Here is a 19,301-nt window from a genome sequence, read left to right as displayed (position 1 = left end):
CTCCAGCATCCCATCTTCCATCCCTCCAAAACTCACTCTCAGGAAATATCTTCACAAGCTGCACAGTTATCTTGGAAGAGCCATCATGATTTACACACTTCTTACGAAAGGCATTTCATTAGCCGAGCATGTGCATGCCAATTTGTGGGGCATTCATTTGAATCCATTCTTTTTTTAAAAAAAATAAACTGATCAAATGAAAACCACTCTCATTGCCTCAGGGAGAAGGTTATAAGAACAATCCCCCTCCCTCCATCTGTGTTTTTGTCTTCTCCTGCAGACAGGTGCATCATGTTAGTTTGTTGGACTGCTTTGCAAGCTCTTGGGCAGGTTGGTGAATACATGATGGTACTTTGCATTTTCTTTATGGCCTTTTGTCTACAGGAACTCTGAGCATTTTACAAGCCTCAAGATGGGACTTACTGGTGGTGTGTGGCCCTTGTGCTGGCCCCCAGCACAGATGTGAAGCTTAATAAGGGTAGACCCTGATCCAGTAGCGCTTAGTCACATGAGTAACTTTACAAACAGTGGGTCACATCCCCAGCTAGTGTAAATCAGCATATGTCTATTGGCACATTGAGTTCAATGCTGCATGCATGCATAAAGTTATTCACATGCATAGGTGTTTGCAGGATCCTCACCATACTCCTGTGAGATGGGTTTTACTAGCCCCATATTACACATGGGGAAACTGAGTCTTGCCTAGGGTCACATGGAGTCTGTGGCAGAGCCAGGAACTGAACCCAGCAATGCTGACTTTCAGAGTCTTTCCTTTAACCACTAGGCCACGTACCCTCTCCTAAAGGTGGAACAGTGTCCTGGAGAGCAACAAAGATGATCAGAGGTTTAGAAAACATGACCTGTGAGGAAAGGTTGAAAGAACTGGGCATGTAGAGAAGAGGAAGTGGGGGGAGAACCTGGTAGCCTTCAAGTATTTAAAGGGCTCTTGTAAAGAGGACCGTGATAAATTGTTCTCAATGTCCACCAAGGGTAGGACAAGCAAAATACACCAATTCCTTCAGTAAGGGAGATTGGGAAAAGCTTTCTAATGATTTCTATGAGGATACTTCAGCACTGAACCGGTTACCTAGGGAGGTGGTGGAATCTCCACCACTGGTGGCTGTTTAAAAACCAGTTAAACACCTGTCTGGGTTTACTTGGTCCTGCATCAGGGCAGGGGGCTGAACTACATGACCTCTTGAGGTCCCTTCCAGCCCTACATTTCTATGATCCTGTATTATGTAGTGCCTAATCTTAATGCTACTGAAATCCAGGGCAAGGATCCCATTGATTTCACCTTATTTTGTACACTGACTTTTAGTTTAAAAACACGGATAGACCCTCTGGAGTGGAGATGTTGGCAGGGGCAGCAAATGGTCATTGCCTCTCCTGTACCTGTTCTCAGTTTACTCAGCAAAGTCTGCAGATTGGTCAGTCTCTCACCATTCAGTCACCACCAATAAATGGAGAGAAGCAAGACAATCATTGGTTTTTATTCCCTAAATAAGAAATCTAAAAATATAAATGGCTATTGTCAGATTAAGTCCTCTTAAAAACCGCACACACCTGTGTTACTAATCCCACCTGAGATTATTAAAAAGGAATGAACTTGTAAAACCTAAATTGGCTTTTGCTGTTTGTTTAGGTTCTGCATATGACTCATCTTGGACACTGGGATCAGATTAGTCAATTTCACTTCCAGGCTCTTAACGCAGAGTCTCGGTCACAAAGACTGCAGGGTAATGTTGGAGTTAATTGCATGGACGTCTAACATGAGAACATGCTTCTGAAGAATGCATGCATCTGAAGAAGTGGGTATTCACCCACGAAAGCTTATGCTCCAATACATCTGTTAGTCTACAAGATGCCACAGGATTCTTTGCTGCTTTTACAGATCCAGACTAACACTGCTACCTCTCTGATACTTGATAACATGAGAACATCTCTCTTGCTGCCAGACTGTGTAAAAACACTTTGGGCCAAATGCTCAGGTAGCATAAATCAGCATCACGCCACTGGACCTATGGCAATTAATTTACAGCAGGTGAGGATCTGGTCCATTATTTTAAGAGAAACAACAAACCAAAAACTCAGATTCCAATCCCCCAACATTTGGGAAGTTCTGGTCCAAATCTGAAATTTATGGCTGGCCCACTTCTTTAATGTGCCAGATCAAAACCCCAGTTCCAAATACCCCCTCAGCTTTTGCAGCATGTGGCTCTGAATCCTCCTGCAGTTATCAAGCCTGATTCTTCTCACTTATGTCAGTGAAACAGCTAGCCGATCTGTAATTCTCAAGTGTTTCTATTCATTCCTGTATTGTCACATTGCTTCATGGCCTGCTAATAATGTAGTATTAATAATGAAATTAATTAAATATGCAGCTTAATGAACCCCTTCAGTCTACACAAATCTTCACTTGAGCCCTGAGTCGGCAAGGTATGCCCGTCCAACTTTAAGCATGTGAGAAGCTTTAGTGAAGTCAATGGGACTATGGCACGCTTAAAGTTAGATATGCATGCCAGTCTGTTGCCGCATCAGGGACAAAGATCTTGATTCAGGCAAGCACTTAAGATCATCCCTATTAATGAAAGCACTCAAGCGTTTGCTTATAGTGCTTTGCTGAACAAGGAGGTCCTGTTGATTTGAGGGCCCTCAAGAAACCGAGCCATTTTGAAACTCAAAGAATGAGCATTGTCCATAAGGTACCAAATTTGATCATTTAAAAATAAAACAGAGTACCTATGAAGAGAACAACCAAGCCAAAGGCCAGCCCACAGATTGATCTCAGGTTACACAGGCCTGGAGAACCATTTCTGTGCATGACCCTTGCTGCTAATGGTCCCTGGATGGTGTAGTCTTTGACTAGAATATGTATTGAAGCCCTTAACTTGCAGCCCAGTCAGAAAAAGTTGGCCTCTTGTGTCGGGGCACAAGGCATCCTGATTTCTTCAGTGGCATCAAAGCTTGTCTATAGCACAGCACGGTCCCACATTAGACCCATGCTGCAGACTTCCTAGGGTGAGACCTCCAGCATGTCCTCCTTAAAATCCAGTCCTTCCTGCTCTTCACGCTCCAGCTGCTCTAGTTTGTTTGATTTGTCATGTAGTATCTCTCCGTGACTCTTCAGAAATCTGGAATAAAAAACACTTTTTGGAATTGACATCACTGGATGGGGGGCAGCCAAAATTCCCAATGAGCTCGAGGGGCCTGATCCAGAGCCCACTGAAGTCAATGGGAGTCTTTGTGGTGAATTCAGTGGGCTCTGGATCAGACCCTTGGAGATCAGGGCATGGAGAAGCTCTCAGAAGATGCTGGGCACCTTACCTGGTGCCTGATTCTGCAAGATGCTCATTGCCCTCATCTCTTCACCAGGAGTTGAGGGAGCTCAGCCTCTGGCAGGATTGGGCCATGAGACTAGTCTAGGGATCAAAATCAGAACCTCTGAGCCCAGCCCTTCAACTTCCTGTGTTTTGGGCAAAACAGGACCTAGATTTTTGGCTTTGCAGAAAAAAGCTCACAGCTGAAGCTTTGCGAAACCAAAACCACCCCCTGTGTTTAACTCAAGCTGAAGGCCAACTTCTGCTCTTGGAAACATGTGGGCAGCTTTAGTGGGAACTGGGTGTGCATAAGGGTGGAAGTCAGACTTTGGCCAGGTTCTGATTTCAGTTAACAGCAGTGTCAATCTAGAGCAATCCCATTTACTCCAGAGTAATTACACTGATGCCTGTCCAGTGCAACTGAGATGAGAATTTGGCTCTAACGTTTTTGGGGAAGCTTTAGACCTAATGCACTGAGCACTGCTTCGTCTCTCAGAATGAAGGCAGCTAAGCCATTTTCCCATTCACTGGTAACATCTCTCTTTACAGGGTCATTTTAGCTGTCTGACTTATGTCCCCTAAATCGGTGGTTCTCAACCAGGGGTCTGGGGCCCCATGGGGGACCACAAGGAGGTTTCAGAGAGTCCACCAAGCAGGGCCAGCCTTAGACTTACTAGGGCTCAGGGTAGAAAGCCAAACCCCCACTACATGGGGCTGAAGCCAAAGCCTCAGGAATGTAACTTTTGCAGGCCCCGTGGGGCCCTGGGCAGTTGCCCTGCTTGCTACCCCCTAAGGCTGGTCCTGGCTCTTATCTGCAGAAAACCAGTCATGGCACTGGTGGGCCTTGGAGGTTTTTATAGCATGTTGGGGGGGCTCAGAAAGAAAAAGCTTGAACCCCCCGACCTAAATAACAGCTTCTGTCCCGGTTCCTTTTTGATGATGTTGAGTTTGTAGTAATGTCTTAAAGCTCTCGACATCTTCTCATAAGTCATGTTCACCCGGTTCTGTAAGAATAAAAGGCATTTCAGTGCAAAGCACCCCAGAGGATCAGGCTCTAAAAGGAGGTGAGGCACTTCCCCTTTAAAATGGAGACAGGTAAGACCTGGTACTTGAGAGTTAAGGAATGACCAACTTCTTCTCAGCCAGACTTGCCTTATGATTTCCCCAGAGCCTGGCAAGACCATTAGGATCAACAACCCGGAAAATCTTGGCTTCTTTATCTTCCCATTTGATGTATGGCTCGTACCGGCTGTCAGAGAGGAGCTGATAGACATAATCCCAGAGTAACCTGCAGTCTGTGTGTTAACAGAGAAGAAAACATTGACCGTTTTAAGCTAGGAAGTGTCCACACAATCTAAAGCCAATCAGCAGACTGTGTTTATTAATAATACCCCCCTCTTATATAGTCCTTTTTTAATAATCTCAAAGCATTTGACAAAGGTGGTAGTTATTATCCACATTTTACAGATAGGGAAACTGAGGCACAGACTCACTGCTCTGGAACTCAGAAGCATGGGACAAGCCTCCCCAGCCAGGGAGACTGTATAACCCCCACACGCTGTGCACCACTCTGTCCCTTTCCAGTGGTGGCTGGGTCACGTACAGAGCTTGAACCTGCTAACTTGGCTAACAGAACTGGTTCTTTTAATGCTGGCAGTAAAGGCTCATGGTCTTAAAACCAGAGGTTCTGGCACTGGATAAATACGGCTGTCACTTCTGGTCTCCGAGTAGGGCAGCATGAGGCAAATGAGCCCCACACACTGATCTCTCCAAGAGATCCTTCTTTTGTTTTTGTCTTTAGTATGACAAAGGTTTTTAGACTGAATGTCATGCTCTGTGCGCAAGGACACCTAACAGGACCTGTCTCTAACTGTATACGGTAATGGCGATAGCCTCAAGTCGTCCTGGCAGCTCTAATTTGGCTGCTTTCACTGGACACCAAGGCATATTTTGCAGATGTTCAACGGTAGACAAAGATGCTTCAGGGCCAGACGTGCCACTGAGTTTGGAAGCATAGACCTAGATTTCCCAGTGAAACCTCTTGTGTGCCCCTTGTTGGGTGGAAACTTGTTTACATCTCCAGGAGTTTCATTTTTCAGGCAGCGTGGCTTTCACTGCCTGAGGGCCAGTCTGACCTGTCTGACACTGGCATGAGGCTTTAAAAATTAATACTCACCTGCAATTTTTCCATCGACTGGGGCTGGCGATGTATTGGGAAAAGAACAGATGATCTCTGCCCTGTAGCTGACTTCTGGGCTGTGATGAGAGAGGTTAAGTGGCTCCACTCTACAGGAAGCTTTAAGAGACTTGGGCTGTCCTACATGGCTCAGGCAGCTCGTTGACAATGAAGGGACCGCAGCTGGGGAAACTTCTAACTCACAGTTCACACCTGCAAGGAAATCCAGTGCATCCTTGTTACAGTATTTCCAGGAAGACCCTATGAGAACAATTTACCAGTATGACACAGAGCACAGACTGGCTAGGATGGACTCTGGCCAAAGTCCATGCCCCGTGTCTGCTCCAGGTGGATGATGGACAAGGTTCTCCTGTCACTGATGCTAGTGTAATGCTGATATCACTGCATGCAAGTGGAGAATGGAGTCTATTGGGACATCCTAAGGGAGGGGAACTGTTGCAGAAGGAAGCAGCAGGGAACTGAAAGGGCATTGAGGTGGTGGTAGGGAGCCACTGGCTAGGAGGAGGGTAGATAGTGAGTCAGTGGAGGAAGCCAGGAAGGGAAGGTGAAGAATGTCCGATCAGGCTAGGACAAAACTTCACATAAGGCATCTAAAAGCTGGGCTTCCAAAACCTGAGGCAATTCAGAATTAGAGGCCATGGCTGAAACTGTCACCCCCCAGTGACTTGCTGAAGACTGCAGTCTGTCAGAGCTGGGATTAGAACTGGGGACTCCCTGGCCCCACTCCTGTGCTCAGCCCACTAGGCCTTGCCTCCCTCAGACAGAAATGTAAAAAAGAGCGCTGACAGGCTTGTTTCCTTAACTAACCCCACCCCCACCTCCCACACCCGCTGAAGGCTCCTAAAGAGACACGGTACCTTCCGGATGGCTCTGGATCTGCATGTGTTTTGCCTCCCTAAAGGGTGAATTAAATAAAGGGCTGCACACCAGGGCTCTTCTCTGGGTCTTAATGTACTGGAGTAACTCATACAAAACATCACCTGTGGGGAAAGGAAAGACAATTGGGTGCATCTGGATTAGTAGAGTCTGAAATGTGTTTAATCACAGCAGTCTGCCTGGGCCAGGGGTACCCTGCGCAGTGAAATGGACATGGAAAGCTAACACACATCCTCCGCTGTCATGTGATCTCTAACTGCTGCCCAGTCCATCATGGTTTGCAGGACTCTTGTGAAAGTGTCTTGTAGATAAGGCACTAGACTGGGACTCAGATTCCATAAATGCATAGATTTTTAAGGCCAGAAGGGGCTACTAGCATATCATGTTACACAGGAGGTCAAACAAAGGGCACAGAATTTCACCATAGTCTCAGATCTTCTAGGCAGTGTCCTTGGACAAGTCACCTGCTGACTCTCTGCCTTAGTTCCCCATCTGCAAAATGGGGCTGATGCCTTTGTCAGTCCTGTTTCATTACACTGTAATCTCTTTGGGGCAGGGACCGTCTCTTACTATGTGCAGGTACAATGCACTAGGCACACCGGCTCTGAGCTGGGTGTAAGCCTTTGGTGCTACCGTAAGGCCAATAATTATGGAGGCTTCTCCATGTGCAGTAGCAGAATTCAAGCAGTCCACCACCTGTTCCCTCCATGCTTGTGTGTTTCTTGACAGGAGTATCCCATGCTTACATAGCACCTTGCACCCCAAAGGACCTCAAACTTTTAACAGACAAATTACAAAGGGTCACTTCCCCCTCCCCTGAAACTGCAGGGAACCAGGGGTGAAAGTAAGTCCAATGACTTACCAGTATGCTGGGGCCAGCTCTGGCCCCTGGAAGGGGCAGGGCTGAGGGGGTCAGAGCCAGCCCCAGCCCACCCTGTAAGGTAAGTGCCCCCCCCCTCCTCCTCTTCCTAATACCTAACAGGCATTAAATTATTCGCCGCTGGAGTCCTGGAGTAGCGGCGGTGGGGCTCCGGCGGCTATTTAAAGACCTGGGGTGGTAGAAGCAGGGGAGCCCCGGGCCCTTTAAATAGCCGCCGGAGAGCCGCAGCCACTAACTCAGGGCTCCAGCAGCGGGGCTCTGGAGGCAATTTAAAGGGCCTGGGGCTCCAGCCACTTCTGGGAGCCCCAGGCCCTTTAAACTGCCCCCTGGGGAAGCCAGGCTGCCCCAGTACGGTGTGCCATACTGGGGTGTACCGGCTTACTTTCACCTCTGGGGTTGAACACAGCACCTGTTAACAGTGCATTACAACTTTACACAGCAGTTCAGTAAAGGAAACTTACCATACCTAATTGAACCTTCAGGGGAACTATGTATGGCCTGAGTGATGCTGGCAGACCAGGTGTCAGCTCATGCAAAGTCCCCATTTCCCAACTAAACACTGACTGAGTTCAGCTGTGTATTTTTCTGACTCACCCGTGTGTTAGCATTATTTAAAATAGGTATTACATTATAAAAAATGTGTTTATGGGATGCTTGTGAGTTGCTGCATGCATTCATTTCACTTATAACCTCTGTATCCCATAGGGTAAGGTAATATTCAAGCGTTTGTATTGTACATCTCTGTAAATCAGACTGGAGAGGGACATTAACTAGTGTAAAATGCTGGTCTCCAACAGATTATGTCCTGGTCCATAAGGGCAGGACTGTCCTGGTCCATAAAGCCAGGGTAGTGCTTTAATGTGGCTTGTGTGGCCATGGCACAGCACTGGGAGAGAGCTCTCCCGGTGCGCTTAAAAAAACAAAAGACAAAAACCAGGGGCGTAGCTACCAGCGCTGAAGCTTGCTGCACTCAGGGGGGTGTTTTTCCCACCCCGAGTGAGAAAGTTGCTGTAAAGCATCAGTGCAGACAAGCCCTAAGGAAGGCCCAGCAACGCCAGATGAACTAGAGTGGAACATTAAAGAGGACAAAAGACTTTTGTTTACTCTTCCCCTGCCCACCCCCATGAAGATGAGTCATGCACGTGAATTCCTCCCTCAGCTGAGTTTGCAGCTCAGAGCACAAGGGAGGAGGAAATAAAAACCCCTAACTAGGAGGAAATGATTTCTATGCTGCTTGAACACTGTATAAGGGGCAACATTTTCCAGACCTAAACAAGAGCCTTAAAGGACACATTGAGCTTGCTTATTATAGAAGCTTCTATTACCTTTAGGATCTTAAGATTGGAACTCATTTGTGTGTATGTTCACCTGCTTTACCTTGTAAATAACTCTTGCTTCCTTTTCCTAGTTAATAAGTCTTTAGATAGTTTATTCTAGGACTGGGTGCAAGCATGGTCTTTGCTGTGAGTTCTGAAGTGCCATTGACCTGGGGAAAGTGGCTGGATCTCTACTGTACTCCATGCTAAAGGAACCACTTAACATTACAATAAATCCAAACAAAACCCCTGAGAGAAAATACAGTAGAGATCCAGCCGCTTAGTAATCTGAATACTGCTGCGATCCTTGGTGTAAGGAATCATCTATTGCAAAGGTATGCCTACCTGGGTGGCAAAAGAAGATGGGCAAAACCAAGGGGACTGTCTGTCAGTCCATGTTGAGGCTGTTTTAGCACATGTGGTGTTTACACTTGACTGGCTGGTGAAATCTAACTCTTGAATTCAAAACCGGGTTGGGGGGCCTGGTTCTTAACAGTCTGCCCTTGGTACTCCTGCTCTTAAGCCACTGCAGGACAGCTTGACAGTGTGTGAGAACATAAGGCAGGGTTCAAAACAGGACTGGACATTCGTATGAATGAGAACATCCGGAGTTATTTTAGATAGCATGAGGGTATATATCTCTCTTACGTCAGGGCATATGCCAATCTCTACAGATGACTCAGGAAGAAACCTTCTCCATAGGCAGGTTCCCCACTGCAATGTTCTTGCACCTGTCTCTGAAGCATTCCATATGGGACGCTGCCAGAGGCAGAAAACTGGACTATATAGACCACTGGTCTAATCTAATTTGGCAATTCCTGTAACCCTGCCTAGTTGTACCCTAGATAGATGGGTGAGGAAGGCATGGTAGGGATGCTCCCCCCCTCCCACCCCTTTCCTCAGGGCATCCAAAAAAGACCGGGCAGGATTTTGATACTTTGTTACTGTCCTTACCTGCATTCCCAAGAGGCCCCAAATAGAGATGGGTGCCATGGTACTAGGTGCTGTACAGACATTGTGAGATTATCCCTCCCCTGAAGGCTTGACGGTCTCATCAGACAACAGGTGAGTGGGGAAATGACTTGCCCTGGGTCACGCAGCAGGTCAGTGGCAGAGGGGTGAACTGAAGCGAGGTTTTTCCAGAATCCCAACCCAGTGCCCTATCCTGTGGACTGCATTGTACAGCAGCGTCATTACAAAATACTATTGTTTCCTCTGACCTGAACTAGGAGCCCTGTATCTGAAATCCTCCTTGGTGAGAATGCAAAGGGCTTTTCCGTTCAGTTCAAACTTGTTTTCATCCGTTTGCCGGAGTGAATATTCTTTCTCGGCCCATCTTAGCCAGTGAATCACATCGTCCTTGCTCCACAGTGAGGGCTGGATTCCTGAAACCAAGCCAGAACAATCTCTGAAATAAAGCCCCAGTCTAGAACAGGGGTGGGATGGGACACTGGTCTTGTTCAGCATCAAACTTCCATTCTAAAGGAACCACTTTCTGATTACAATAAATCAGAACAAAACCCCTGAGAAAGAAAATACAATACAGATGAGGTTGACATGTAAAGTTTGGCTCTGGTATCATCCACTTACTCCAAACATCACTGGCTGGGATTCTCAGAGGACTAGAGTTATGTGTACAGTTACAACAGGAGTTGTGTGCCTAATTCTTAGGCCTGTTTGAAACTCCCAGCCTCTGAGCATAACTAGTACCATCTCATCCCAAAGCACTCGACAGCTATTATTGCATCCTCACACCCCAGTGAGAGCAGGGACTGGCATTAGCCCAACTTATTTACATGACCATTGAACCTATAGCTCCAGCTGAGATCCTGGTCCCATTATGCTAGGTTCTGTACAGACTGTAAGAAAGGGTGCCTACCTCAGAGTTCATGTCACCCTCTGGTCAGTGTTACTCCCCTTTGTCCCCATACTCAGGCATGTAAAAGGTAACATGGAGTTTGCAAGCCTGGATCCTGGGGAGGCCCAAGATGTAGGGGTGTGAGGAAGGAAATCAAGGCAGCAGGAACTGACTTTCTTGGGAAAAGTCACTTCACTGTTCTTGCCTCAGTTTCCCCATTTGTGAAATGAAGATGACTTAACCACTTCTAAGGTAATTAATGTTTGTGAAACCAACATGAGCACAGTGTGTACTATTCCCCCTTCTGGTGACTGGTCAGCTGGAGCATAACCACCTACTAGTGCTATTTGTTAATGGAGTTACTCCTTTAGCTCCAGTGGTAGAGGTCTTCAGTACAGTAATGAAGATCCAGAAGTCAAATTAGGCTAGTGGGCTTTTGCTTTTGCACCGTGCTTTATAAAATACCTCCTCAGTAACGTTAATTTGTAGGCCATTAAACAAGGCACCATCTACTCACTGAGCCTGCCTGGTAATTTGAAGATTTCGCCTTCACTGATTGGCTGCGAGAAGGCTGCACACCTGGACTGTGATGGCAGTGGTAAGGAAGCTGCTGTTACAGGGCTCCCAGAAGAACTGACGGTCACTTCACCCTGGGGGAGAGAGGTTAACACATCAACTGAAAAAGAACAGCCGCAGCTGTAAGTACCCCACTGCTGTGTCCAAGCATGGGGTTGTTTGTTTAAGCAGTCTCAAACAGTAGCATTATTCTGTTTAACGCAGGTATCCTCAAAAGCTCAGCAAATTTGAGTCTGGTTGGTAGGTGAGGGGACACCATCAGGGAAAATCCACTGCAGGAACCAGTGCTGATTCAGTTTAGGGTACTCTCCTCTGAGTCAGGCCTGAATCAGTGCTGTGTTCCTGGAAGTGCCATCTTACATCCAAGAACACACAGCAGAAGTGCTAACTGTCTGGTGGTCAGATTCCCCCTCGCTTGCTGCAAGGGCAACCTAGGGAAGGACTTTTAACCCTGATGTACTGACCGAAAGTCACTTGGGCAATTGCACCCTTTCCCTAACTTCTCCCTAAACTTTAACATTGGCTCTCTAATTCTTCTCAAGCACACCATGTTCACACTCCAGAGATGGAGGAATTGATCTGTGGGATGAAAGGAGCTATATCTTTGTGCCTACATCTAGGAAAGATGGTCTCGTGGATAGGGTGCCGGCCCAAATTCAATTCCTAGCCCCACAGCAGGCAGCTTGAGAGATTTTAAGCAGGTCACTTAATCTACCTTGTGCCTCAAAAAAACCCAGAGCTAGTATTTCCCTACCACACTGGGGTGTTTGAAGATTAATTGTGTTAGTGACACTGAGATGCTCAGGATACCACGGTGATGGCAGCCATATATTTGTATTCCCTCTACCTCCCTCATCGACTTCAACATAAATGGCAGCTCCTATCCTCCTATGGCCCCAATTACCATAGTGTTCAAGCACCTCACATTCTTTAATGGGTTTATCCTTCCAACATCCACTGAGGTAGGGCTACCCCCACTTAGATGGGGGAACTCACACACTGCCAGACTAAGGCCCAGATCCTCAAAAGTGGCACCAACTCCCACTGACTGACTTTCCCCAAGGTCCCACAGGGGGGCTGTGGCAGAGCCTGGAATTAAACCCTATTCTCCACAAATCCAGATTAACACCATCACTCCAAGACCATCCATCTGCTATTGGAGTGCCCTCTATATTCACTGGGAATTGATTATATGGGGTATACACACCCGATTCTAACGAATAATCCTTGTTCAGTGTTGAAAGTGGAGGGGGGCATGCAGAAGGTCCCTGCCAGTTTGCTCTTGGGGGAAATACCATCCCAAACCCAGTCTGTCACTCATGTTAATCCAGAACATGTTTTATTAGCCTAGTGGATAGGGGCAAAGCTGTAGACCTGAGATCCTGATCTTTAGTAATGCTTTTGACAGTCTCACATGGCATCTTCATAAGCAAACTAGGGGAAATGTCATCTAGATGAACTTATTTTAAAGTGGGTGCAAAACTGGTTGAAAGACCATACTCTAGATAGTGGTTTGCTGTCAAACTGGAGGGACCTGATAACTACTCTCAGTGGGGCACTGCAGGGGTTTGTCCTGGTCTACTGGTCATTAATTAATGACTTGGATAATGGAGTCTAGAGTGTGCATAAAATAATCTGCAGATGACACCGAGCTGGGAGGCGTTGCTGACCCTTTAGAGGAGAGGATTAGAGTTCAAAGCAATCTTGACAAACTGGGGAACCAGTCTGAAATCAACCATATGAAATTCAAGTGCAAAGTACTCCACTTAGGAAGGGAAAATCAAATGCACAATCCCAAAATTGGGGATGACCAGCTAGGTTACAGGGGATCACAAATTGAATACAAGTCAAAAATGTGGTACAGTGACAATAAAGGCTGATACCCTTCTCAGGTGTGTTATGGCGTATGTAAGACAGTGGAGGTAATTGTCCTGCTCTGTTTGGCACTGGTGAGATCTCAGCTGGAATATTATGTCCAGTTCTGGGTGCCACACTTCAAGATGTGGACAAATTGGAGAGGGTCCAGAGGTTTAGGAAACTTGACCTATGAGAAAAGGTTATTGAGCATCTTTGGCCTTGAGAAAAGGAGGGGCAGAGGGGAACCTGATAACAGGTCTTCACCTATTTGAAGACTGTTAAGAGGACTGATCAGTTGTTCTCCATGTCCATAGAAAGTAGCATGAGGAGTAATGGGCTTATTCTGCAGCAAGGTTAGGTTCTCTATTAGGGAACACTTTTTCTAACTATAAGGATAATTAAGCACTGGAATAGACTTCCAAGGGGGTTGTGGAATCCAGCACCTGTCAGGGATGTTCTAGGTATACCTGGTCCTGACTCAGCACAGGGGGCTGGATTACTTGACCTCAAGAGGTCCCTTCCAGCCCTACACTTCTATAATGCTATGTTAGCAAGAATCAGCAGTGTTCTGCATCCAATCCAATTTATACTGTGAAATGTGCAAGGAAGTAGTCTTCCCCCTCCCCCTCTAAATCCCAGTAATGTGGTTCTAACCAATCGCTGAGCTGACTTTACACTGGAAAAGATTTCACTCCCTGGGAACTTTACTACCCACCCTGAAAAAAGGTTTAGCCAAATTTTCTAAACCAGCCACTGATTCTGGGCACCTTAATTTCTGGGAGCCCAGCTTGGGCCTGATTGGTGGAGGTGCCACACCCTTGCAGTTCCCAGTGGCTTCATTTGGAGTTGTGGGTGCTCAGCACCTCCAAAAATTAGGTGTGAAGACAATCAAATTGTGTAGCTCCAAATCAAGGCATACACTTTTCTCGCCTTTCCAAGCCACCAAGGAACATTCAGACTTTAAAGCAAAGATCCTCAGCCGCATACGGTTCCTTCACACAATCCATATGCCTCACTCTAGTTGAGGCCAAAGATGTGAACCTGGTCTCAGCCAGAATGAATGGAGCATTCGTGGGAGGGGCTACTGGCAATGTGAATATTCTAATCTACATGTACAGGGCCATTCTCCTCTTGACCTGCTGCTTACCAACAGGGAAGAATTGGTAGGGGAAGTAGAAGTGGGTGGCAACCTTGGCAGCCGTGACCATGAGATGGTTGAGTTCAGAATCCTCAAAAAAGGAAGAAAGGAGAATAGCAAAATACGGACCCTGGACTTCAGAAAAGCAGATGTTGACTCCCTTAGGAAACTGGTGGGCAGGATCCCCTGGGAGGCGAATGAGCGGGAAAGGAGTCCAGGAAAGCTGGCTGTATTTTAAAGAAGCCTTATTGAGGGTGCAGGAACAAACCATCCCATTGTGCAGAAAGAATAGCAAAAATGGCAGGTGACCAGCTTGGCTTATCAGAGAAGACTCCAGTGAGCTTGAACACAAAAAGGAAGCTAGCTTACAAGAAGTCCAAACTTGGACAGATGACTAGGGAGGAGTATAACCAATATTGCTCCAGCATGCAGGGGTGTAATCAGGAAGGCCAAAACACAACTGGAATTGCAGCTAGCAAGGGATGTGAAGGGTAACAAGAAGGCTTTCTACAGGTATGTTAGCAACAAGAAAGTCAGGGAAAGTGTGGGACCCTTAATGAATGGGAGAGGCAACCTAATGACAGATGTGGAAAAAGCTGAAGTACTCAATGTTTTTTTTGCCTCCGTATTCGCAGACAAGTTCAGCTCCCACACTACTGTCCGGGGCAACACAGTATGGGAAGGAGGTGAGCAGCCCTCAGTGATGAAAGAACAGGTTAAGGACTATTTAGAAAAACTGGACATGCACAAGTCCATGGGTCCAGATCTAATGCATCTGAGGGTGCTGAGGGAGTTGGCTGATGTGACTGCAGAGCCATTGACCATTATCTTTGAAAACTCGTGTCAATCGAGGGAGGTCCCAGACAATTGGAAAAAGGCAAATATAGTGCCCATCTTTAAAAAAGGGAAGAAGGAGAACCCAGGGAACTATGGACAGATCAGCCTCACCTCAGTGCCTGGAAAAATTATGGAGCAGGTCCTCAAGGAAATGAAGCACTTGGAAGAGAGAACGGTGATCAGAAACAGTCAACATGGATTCACCAAGGGCAAGTCATGCCTGACCAACCTGATTGCCTTCTCTGATGAGATAACTGGCTCTGTGGATATGGGGGAAAGCAGTGAACGTGATATAACTTGATTTTAGCAAAGCTTTTGATACGGTCTTCCACAGTATTCTTGCCAACAAGTTAAAAAAGTATGGATTGGACGAATGGATTAGATGGTGGATAGAAAGCTCACTAGATTGTGGGGCTCAATGGGTAGTGATCAACTGCTCGATGTCTAGTTGGCAGCTGGTGTCAAGCAGAGTGCCCCAGGAGTCAGTCCTGGTGCTGGTTTTGTTCAACATGTTTGTTAATGATTTGGATGATGGGATGGATTGCATCATCAGCAAGTTTGCAGATAACACTAAGCTGGGGGGAGAAGTAGATATGCTGGAGGGTAGGGATAGGGTCCAGAGTAATCTAGGCAAATTGGAGGATTGGGCCAAAAGAAATCTGAGGTTCAGCAAGGACAAGTGTAAAGTCCTGCACTTAGGACAGAAGAATCCCATGCACCGCTACAGGCTGGGGACCAACTGGCTAAGCAGCAGTTCTGCAGAAAAGGACCTAGGGGTTCCAGTGGACGAGAAGCTGGATATGAGTCAGCAGTGTGCCCTTGTTGCCAAGAAAGCTAAGAGCATATTGGGCTACATTAGCAGGAGCATTGCCAGCAGATCGAGGGAAGTGATTATTCCCCTCTATTTGGCACTGGTGGGGCCACATCTGGAGTTCTGCATCCAGTTTTGGGCCCCCCACTACAGAAGGGATGTGGACAAATTAGAGACAGGCCAACAGAGGGCAACAAAAATGATCGGGGGCCTGAGCACATGACTTATGAGGAGAGGCTGAGGGAATTGGGCTTGTTTAGTCTTCAGAAGAGAGGGGGGATTTGATAGCAGCCTTCAACTACCTGAAGGGGGGGGTTCCAGTGAGGATGGAGTTCAGCTGTTCTCAGTGGTGGCAGATGACAGAACAAGGACTAATGGTCTCAAGTTGCAGTGGTCTAGGTTGGATATTCAAAGGTGGTGAAGCACTGGAATGGGTTGCCTAGGGAGGTGGTGGAATCTCCATCCTTAGAAGTTTTTAAGGCACAGTTTGACAAAGCCCTGGCTGGGATGATTTAGTGGGTGGTGTTCCTGCTTTGAGCAGGGGGTTGGACTAAATGACCTCCTGAGGTCTCTTCCAATCCTAATCTTCTATGATCTCTCCTGGTCTTCATAACATCCCAAGGTAGCCATGTCATTACATTTGAGCAACAATTTATAACTGCAGTAGGAGATGCACTATTTCCATTTATGGAGTGGTTGTGTATTATGAAACTAGGAAGTCTCCTACTTCATGTGGACAATGTCTTTAATGTCTAGTATTAACTGTGTCCAAACCAGGAAGAAAGCCTTCCGAAACTGGTTTAATGATTAGTTAGATCTTTCCAAAATCTCTGCACTTCTTCTTTCAGCAGGTCTAGTTAGCTTTATTAGCGGTAGTATTGTATCTGTTTGGGTTTTTTAAACTTAATTTACTAGGAAACAATCCAGCATGAACTTTTTAACACTTTTTACAGCAACATGAGGCATGTTTCAGATTCATTCTAAGCAACAGGCTACAGGAAAAATAAAAGTGAAAGAGGTTAGCAGGGTAAATTATGTGTTTCTCTTCTGGAAAGACACTTTCCAACTTTGGGTTTTTCTCTCCCCTAGCTCAACTCTATTGCAGTTAGATTTACCCTTTAGAAAAGAAAAAAAATCCAGGTGGTCAAAATTCTGCCAGTTTGCAGGTATTCTTGGTAGACCAGAAAAGCAGCCTTAATTATTGTCCCATTTATTTTCTCCTTTTTAGAGTGTTTGAGGCTATTTCATTTCCTTAGTTCTCATGGGTTCTCTTTGGGGGAGGGAGGGGATCTATGGAGGCTTGCTGCAGACTTAAAAACTTCATAAAACTTACCTGGAAACAAAACCTAAATCCTAGAGTATTCCAGCAGCTCTAAGTTAAGGTGACCTCCTTTAAAGGTTAAAATTGTAAAATTATGCGGGAGGTATCAAAAAAAAAATTAGTCTTCTCTGCAAAATGCTAGTGTATTGGTCCACGCTCTATATACTGAAGCATGATCTAGCCCGCTTTGCCTCCTTCCCCTTATGAACTGTCCCAAAGGAAGGAAGGAAGGGGAATTCCAGTGTTCGTTAATTACAGGCTTACACAAAGCAAGGAGGATCAGAATGTTTCAAGGAGATCTGAAGCCTCACAAGCTTGCTAGTGTCTGGCGGGGGGGGGGGGTGAAAGGGGCAGAGTAGGGGGGCTAGGAGAGCTTGGGGATTTGACGGGGGGGAGCTATACTGAGGGGGCAGAGACCTATAGCGCGGGATGTGTGGGTGTATGAGGAAGGTTGCTGGAAGTGTTTGAAGGGGGGGAAGATTGCTGGGCAGGGGGGTGAGTTTGCAGGGCTGTTTGAGGGGATGGGGTCGGGAAGGAAGCCGGGGAGGGTGCTTGGGGGGACAGAGGGGAGGAAGGCTGCAGGGTGGGTGGCTGGTGCAGCAGCGATGTGGCTCAGCTCTTACCTGCATTCCAGGTGGAGGTGGAAGGTGCAGCTCCGGCCCCGGGGGGCTCCGCTCCCGCTGCTCCCCGAGCAGGCTCCCCCCCGCAGCGATCCCTTTCCCTCCGCCCCGGGCTGCCCGGTCCCCCGCCCGCGAGCGCAGACACAGCCGTGTGTGGCCGCGGCTCGGATCCTTCCGGGAAACGAAAACGAAACAAACCGGATCTGAGAGAACCAGGCGCTCAGCTCCGGGGCAACAGCGGCGCCCGCCCCCCCAGCATGCCGCCCTGGCCCCCGCCAGCCCTGCAAAGACCTGGGGGCGCCGCGCTGGGTGGAGGGCGGTGGGATCAGGGCGGCAGGGCTTGTGCCAAACCCTGGCAGTCCCTAGCCCCGGCCCCTCGAGGCTTGGCAGTTCCTAGCCCTGGCACCCCTGATCGCTTGACCCCCCCCCCCACCTCTTTCATTACTCATTAAGCACTGCAGGGTGGGCACCAGCCAAGCTGCCCGGTGCCAGGGAACTGCCCTCCCAGGGCAAGAGGCAGCAGGCGCTTCTGGGCTGGAGGGTTTTGACAGCCGGAGGCAGGGGGGTGTTTTACAGCCCCCGTCACTCCTCTAACCCCATCCGTAAGTGGGTTGTAAATTTGTGGGGCACGTGATGGCGACCACCTGCCAGGGTACATACAGGGTACCTTAATCATACCAGGAACGAGCCTTGCCTATCTTTCAGCACCCAGCCCACATAGCCTCTTATAGCTTCCTGCAAAGTTTGCCTTTCCTACTGCAACGAGTTGGTGGTGGTGCTGCCCCCTACAGGATTAAAGCAGAAGTGCTTCATAGTGCCTATACTGCTGACACCTACCCAGGAGCCTCCTTTAGCATAAGTGGTAGGGGCTTGCAGGCTCTATTTTAGCAGCAGGGAATCTTAGTTCCCCTCAGCGTAGCTCTGAAGGCCCCTGCTGTGCAGTATGGGGGTGCTCTGAAATCCTAGGTAATGAGGTTGGTTAGTTCCATGTGAAATTGAAAGGCAGTGAATCCTAGCTTCTTGAGGACCAGCTTTGATTTACAAAGGGGGTGTGTAAGTAACTGTCTCTACTGTTTATACAGCACCTAGTACAATGGGGTCCTGGTCCACATCTGAAGCTCCTAGGTGCCAAGATAATACAAACAAGAAATAGCTGGTTCGTGTGTGTCCTCCACTGTCTTCTACTGGATAGCATCAGAACTAGACAACTGTTGTAGACCCCCTGGGGCTAGAAGCTAATTGAGATTCCCCTTTCCTTCAGGTGGAAGGGGCTTATCACAAAATCCTCCAGACAGCAGAGAAAGAACTCTGACCTTTCTCTAGAAGTGCTGGCCCTTATCACTTCAGCTAAATGAGAAGGATCTGATTTCTAGTGACCGCTCTTGTGATGTTCCAAGTAGCCATATTACACAGCTCAGTAACTACCATAAAGTCCAAGATGGGGGGGGTCAGAATGTCTCTCAATGTCTAACATGCAATGAACAATGAATCTGTATAAAAGAATCTCCCTTTATTTACCAGGTTGAGAGAGTTCTGTGTTAATCTGGTCTGTTGATTGATTCCCTGAGCATCTCAACTTGTGTTTTCAAAGCACTGTACAACCATTTGTTGGGATTCCCTCAGACCTTTTTCACTCACCTTACCCAGAACTAGCTAAGCCAGCCCTCCATCATTAAGTGGTTAATCCTCATAAA

The 19,301-nt window shown here is 47.3% G+C and overlaps 1 protein-coding gene across 1 annotated transcript; it reads right to left on the bottom strand.

The window, feature by feature from the left end:
- Positions 1-1,477: 1,477 nt before the first annotated feature.
- Positions 1,478-17,688, bottom strand: ETV7 (ETS variant transcription factor 7). The gene is made up of 8 exons (XM_048826460.2): positions 17,611-17,688; positions 10,965-11,097; positions 9,810-9,974; positions 6,375-6,497; positions 5,497-5,709; positions 4,473-4,615; positions 4,224-4,324; positions 1,478-3,134 (listed from the first exon to the last, which is right to left on the bottom strand). The coding sequence occupies exons 1-8, from the start codon at positions 17,614-17,616 to the stop codon at positions 3,017-3,019; spliced, it is 1,002 nt and encodes a 333-aa protein (XP_048682417.1). The 5' UTR covers positions 17,617-17,688; the 3' UTR covers positions 1,478-3,016.
- Positions 17,689-19,301: the final 1,613 nt, after the last annotated feature.

The sequence above is a fragment of the Caretta caretta genome, chromosome 21 (genome assembly GCF_965140235.1).
Source record: "Caretta caretta isolate rCarCar2 chromosome 21, rCarCar1.hap1, whole genome shotgun sequence".
Lineage (NCBI taxonomy): Eukaryota > Metazoa > Chordata > Testudines > Cheloniidae > Caretta > Caretta caretta.
Note: the sequence above shows the minus strand (reverse complement) of the source record. Positions and strands in the feature narration are given on the sequence as shown.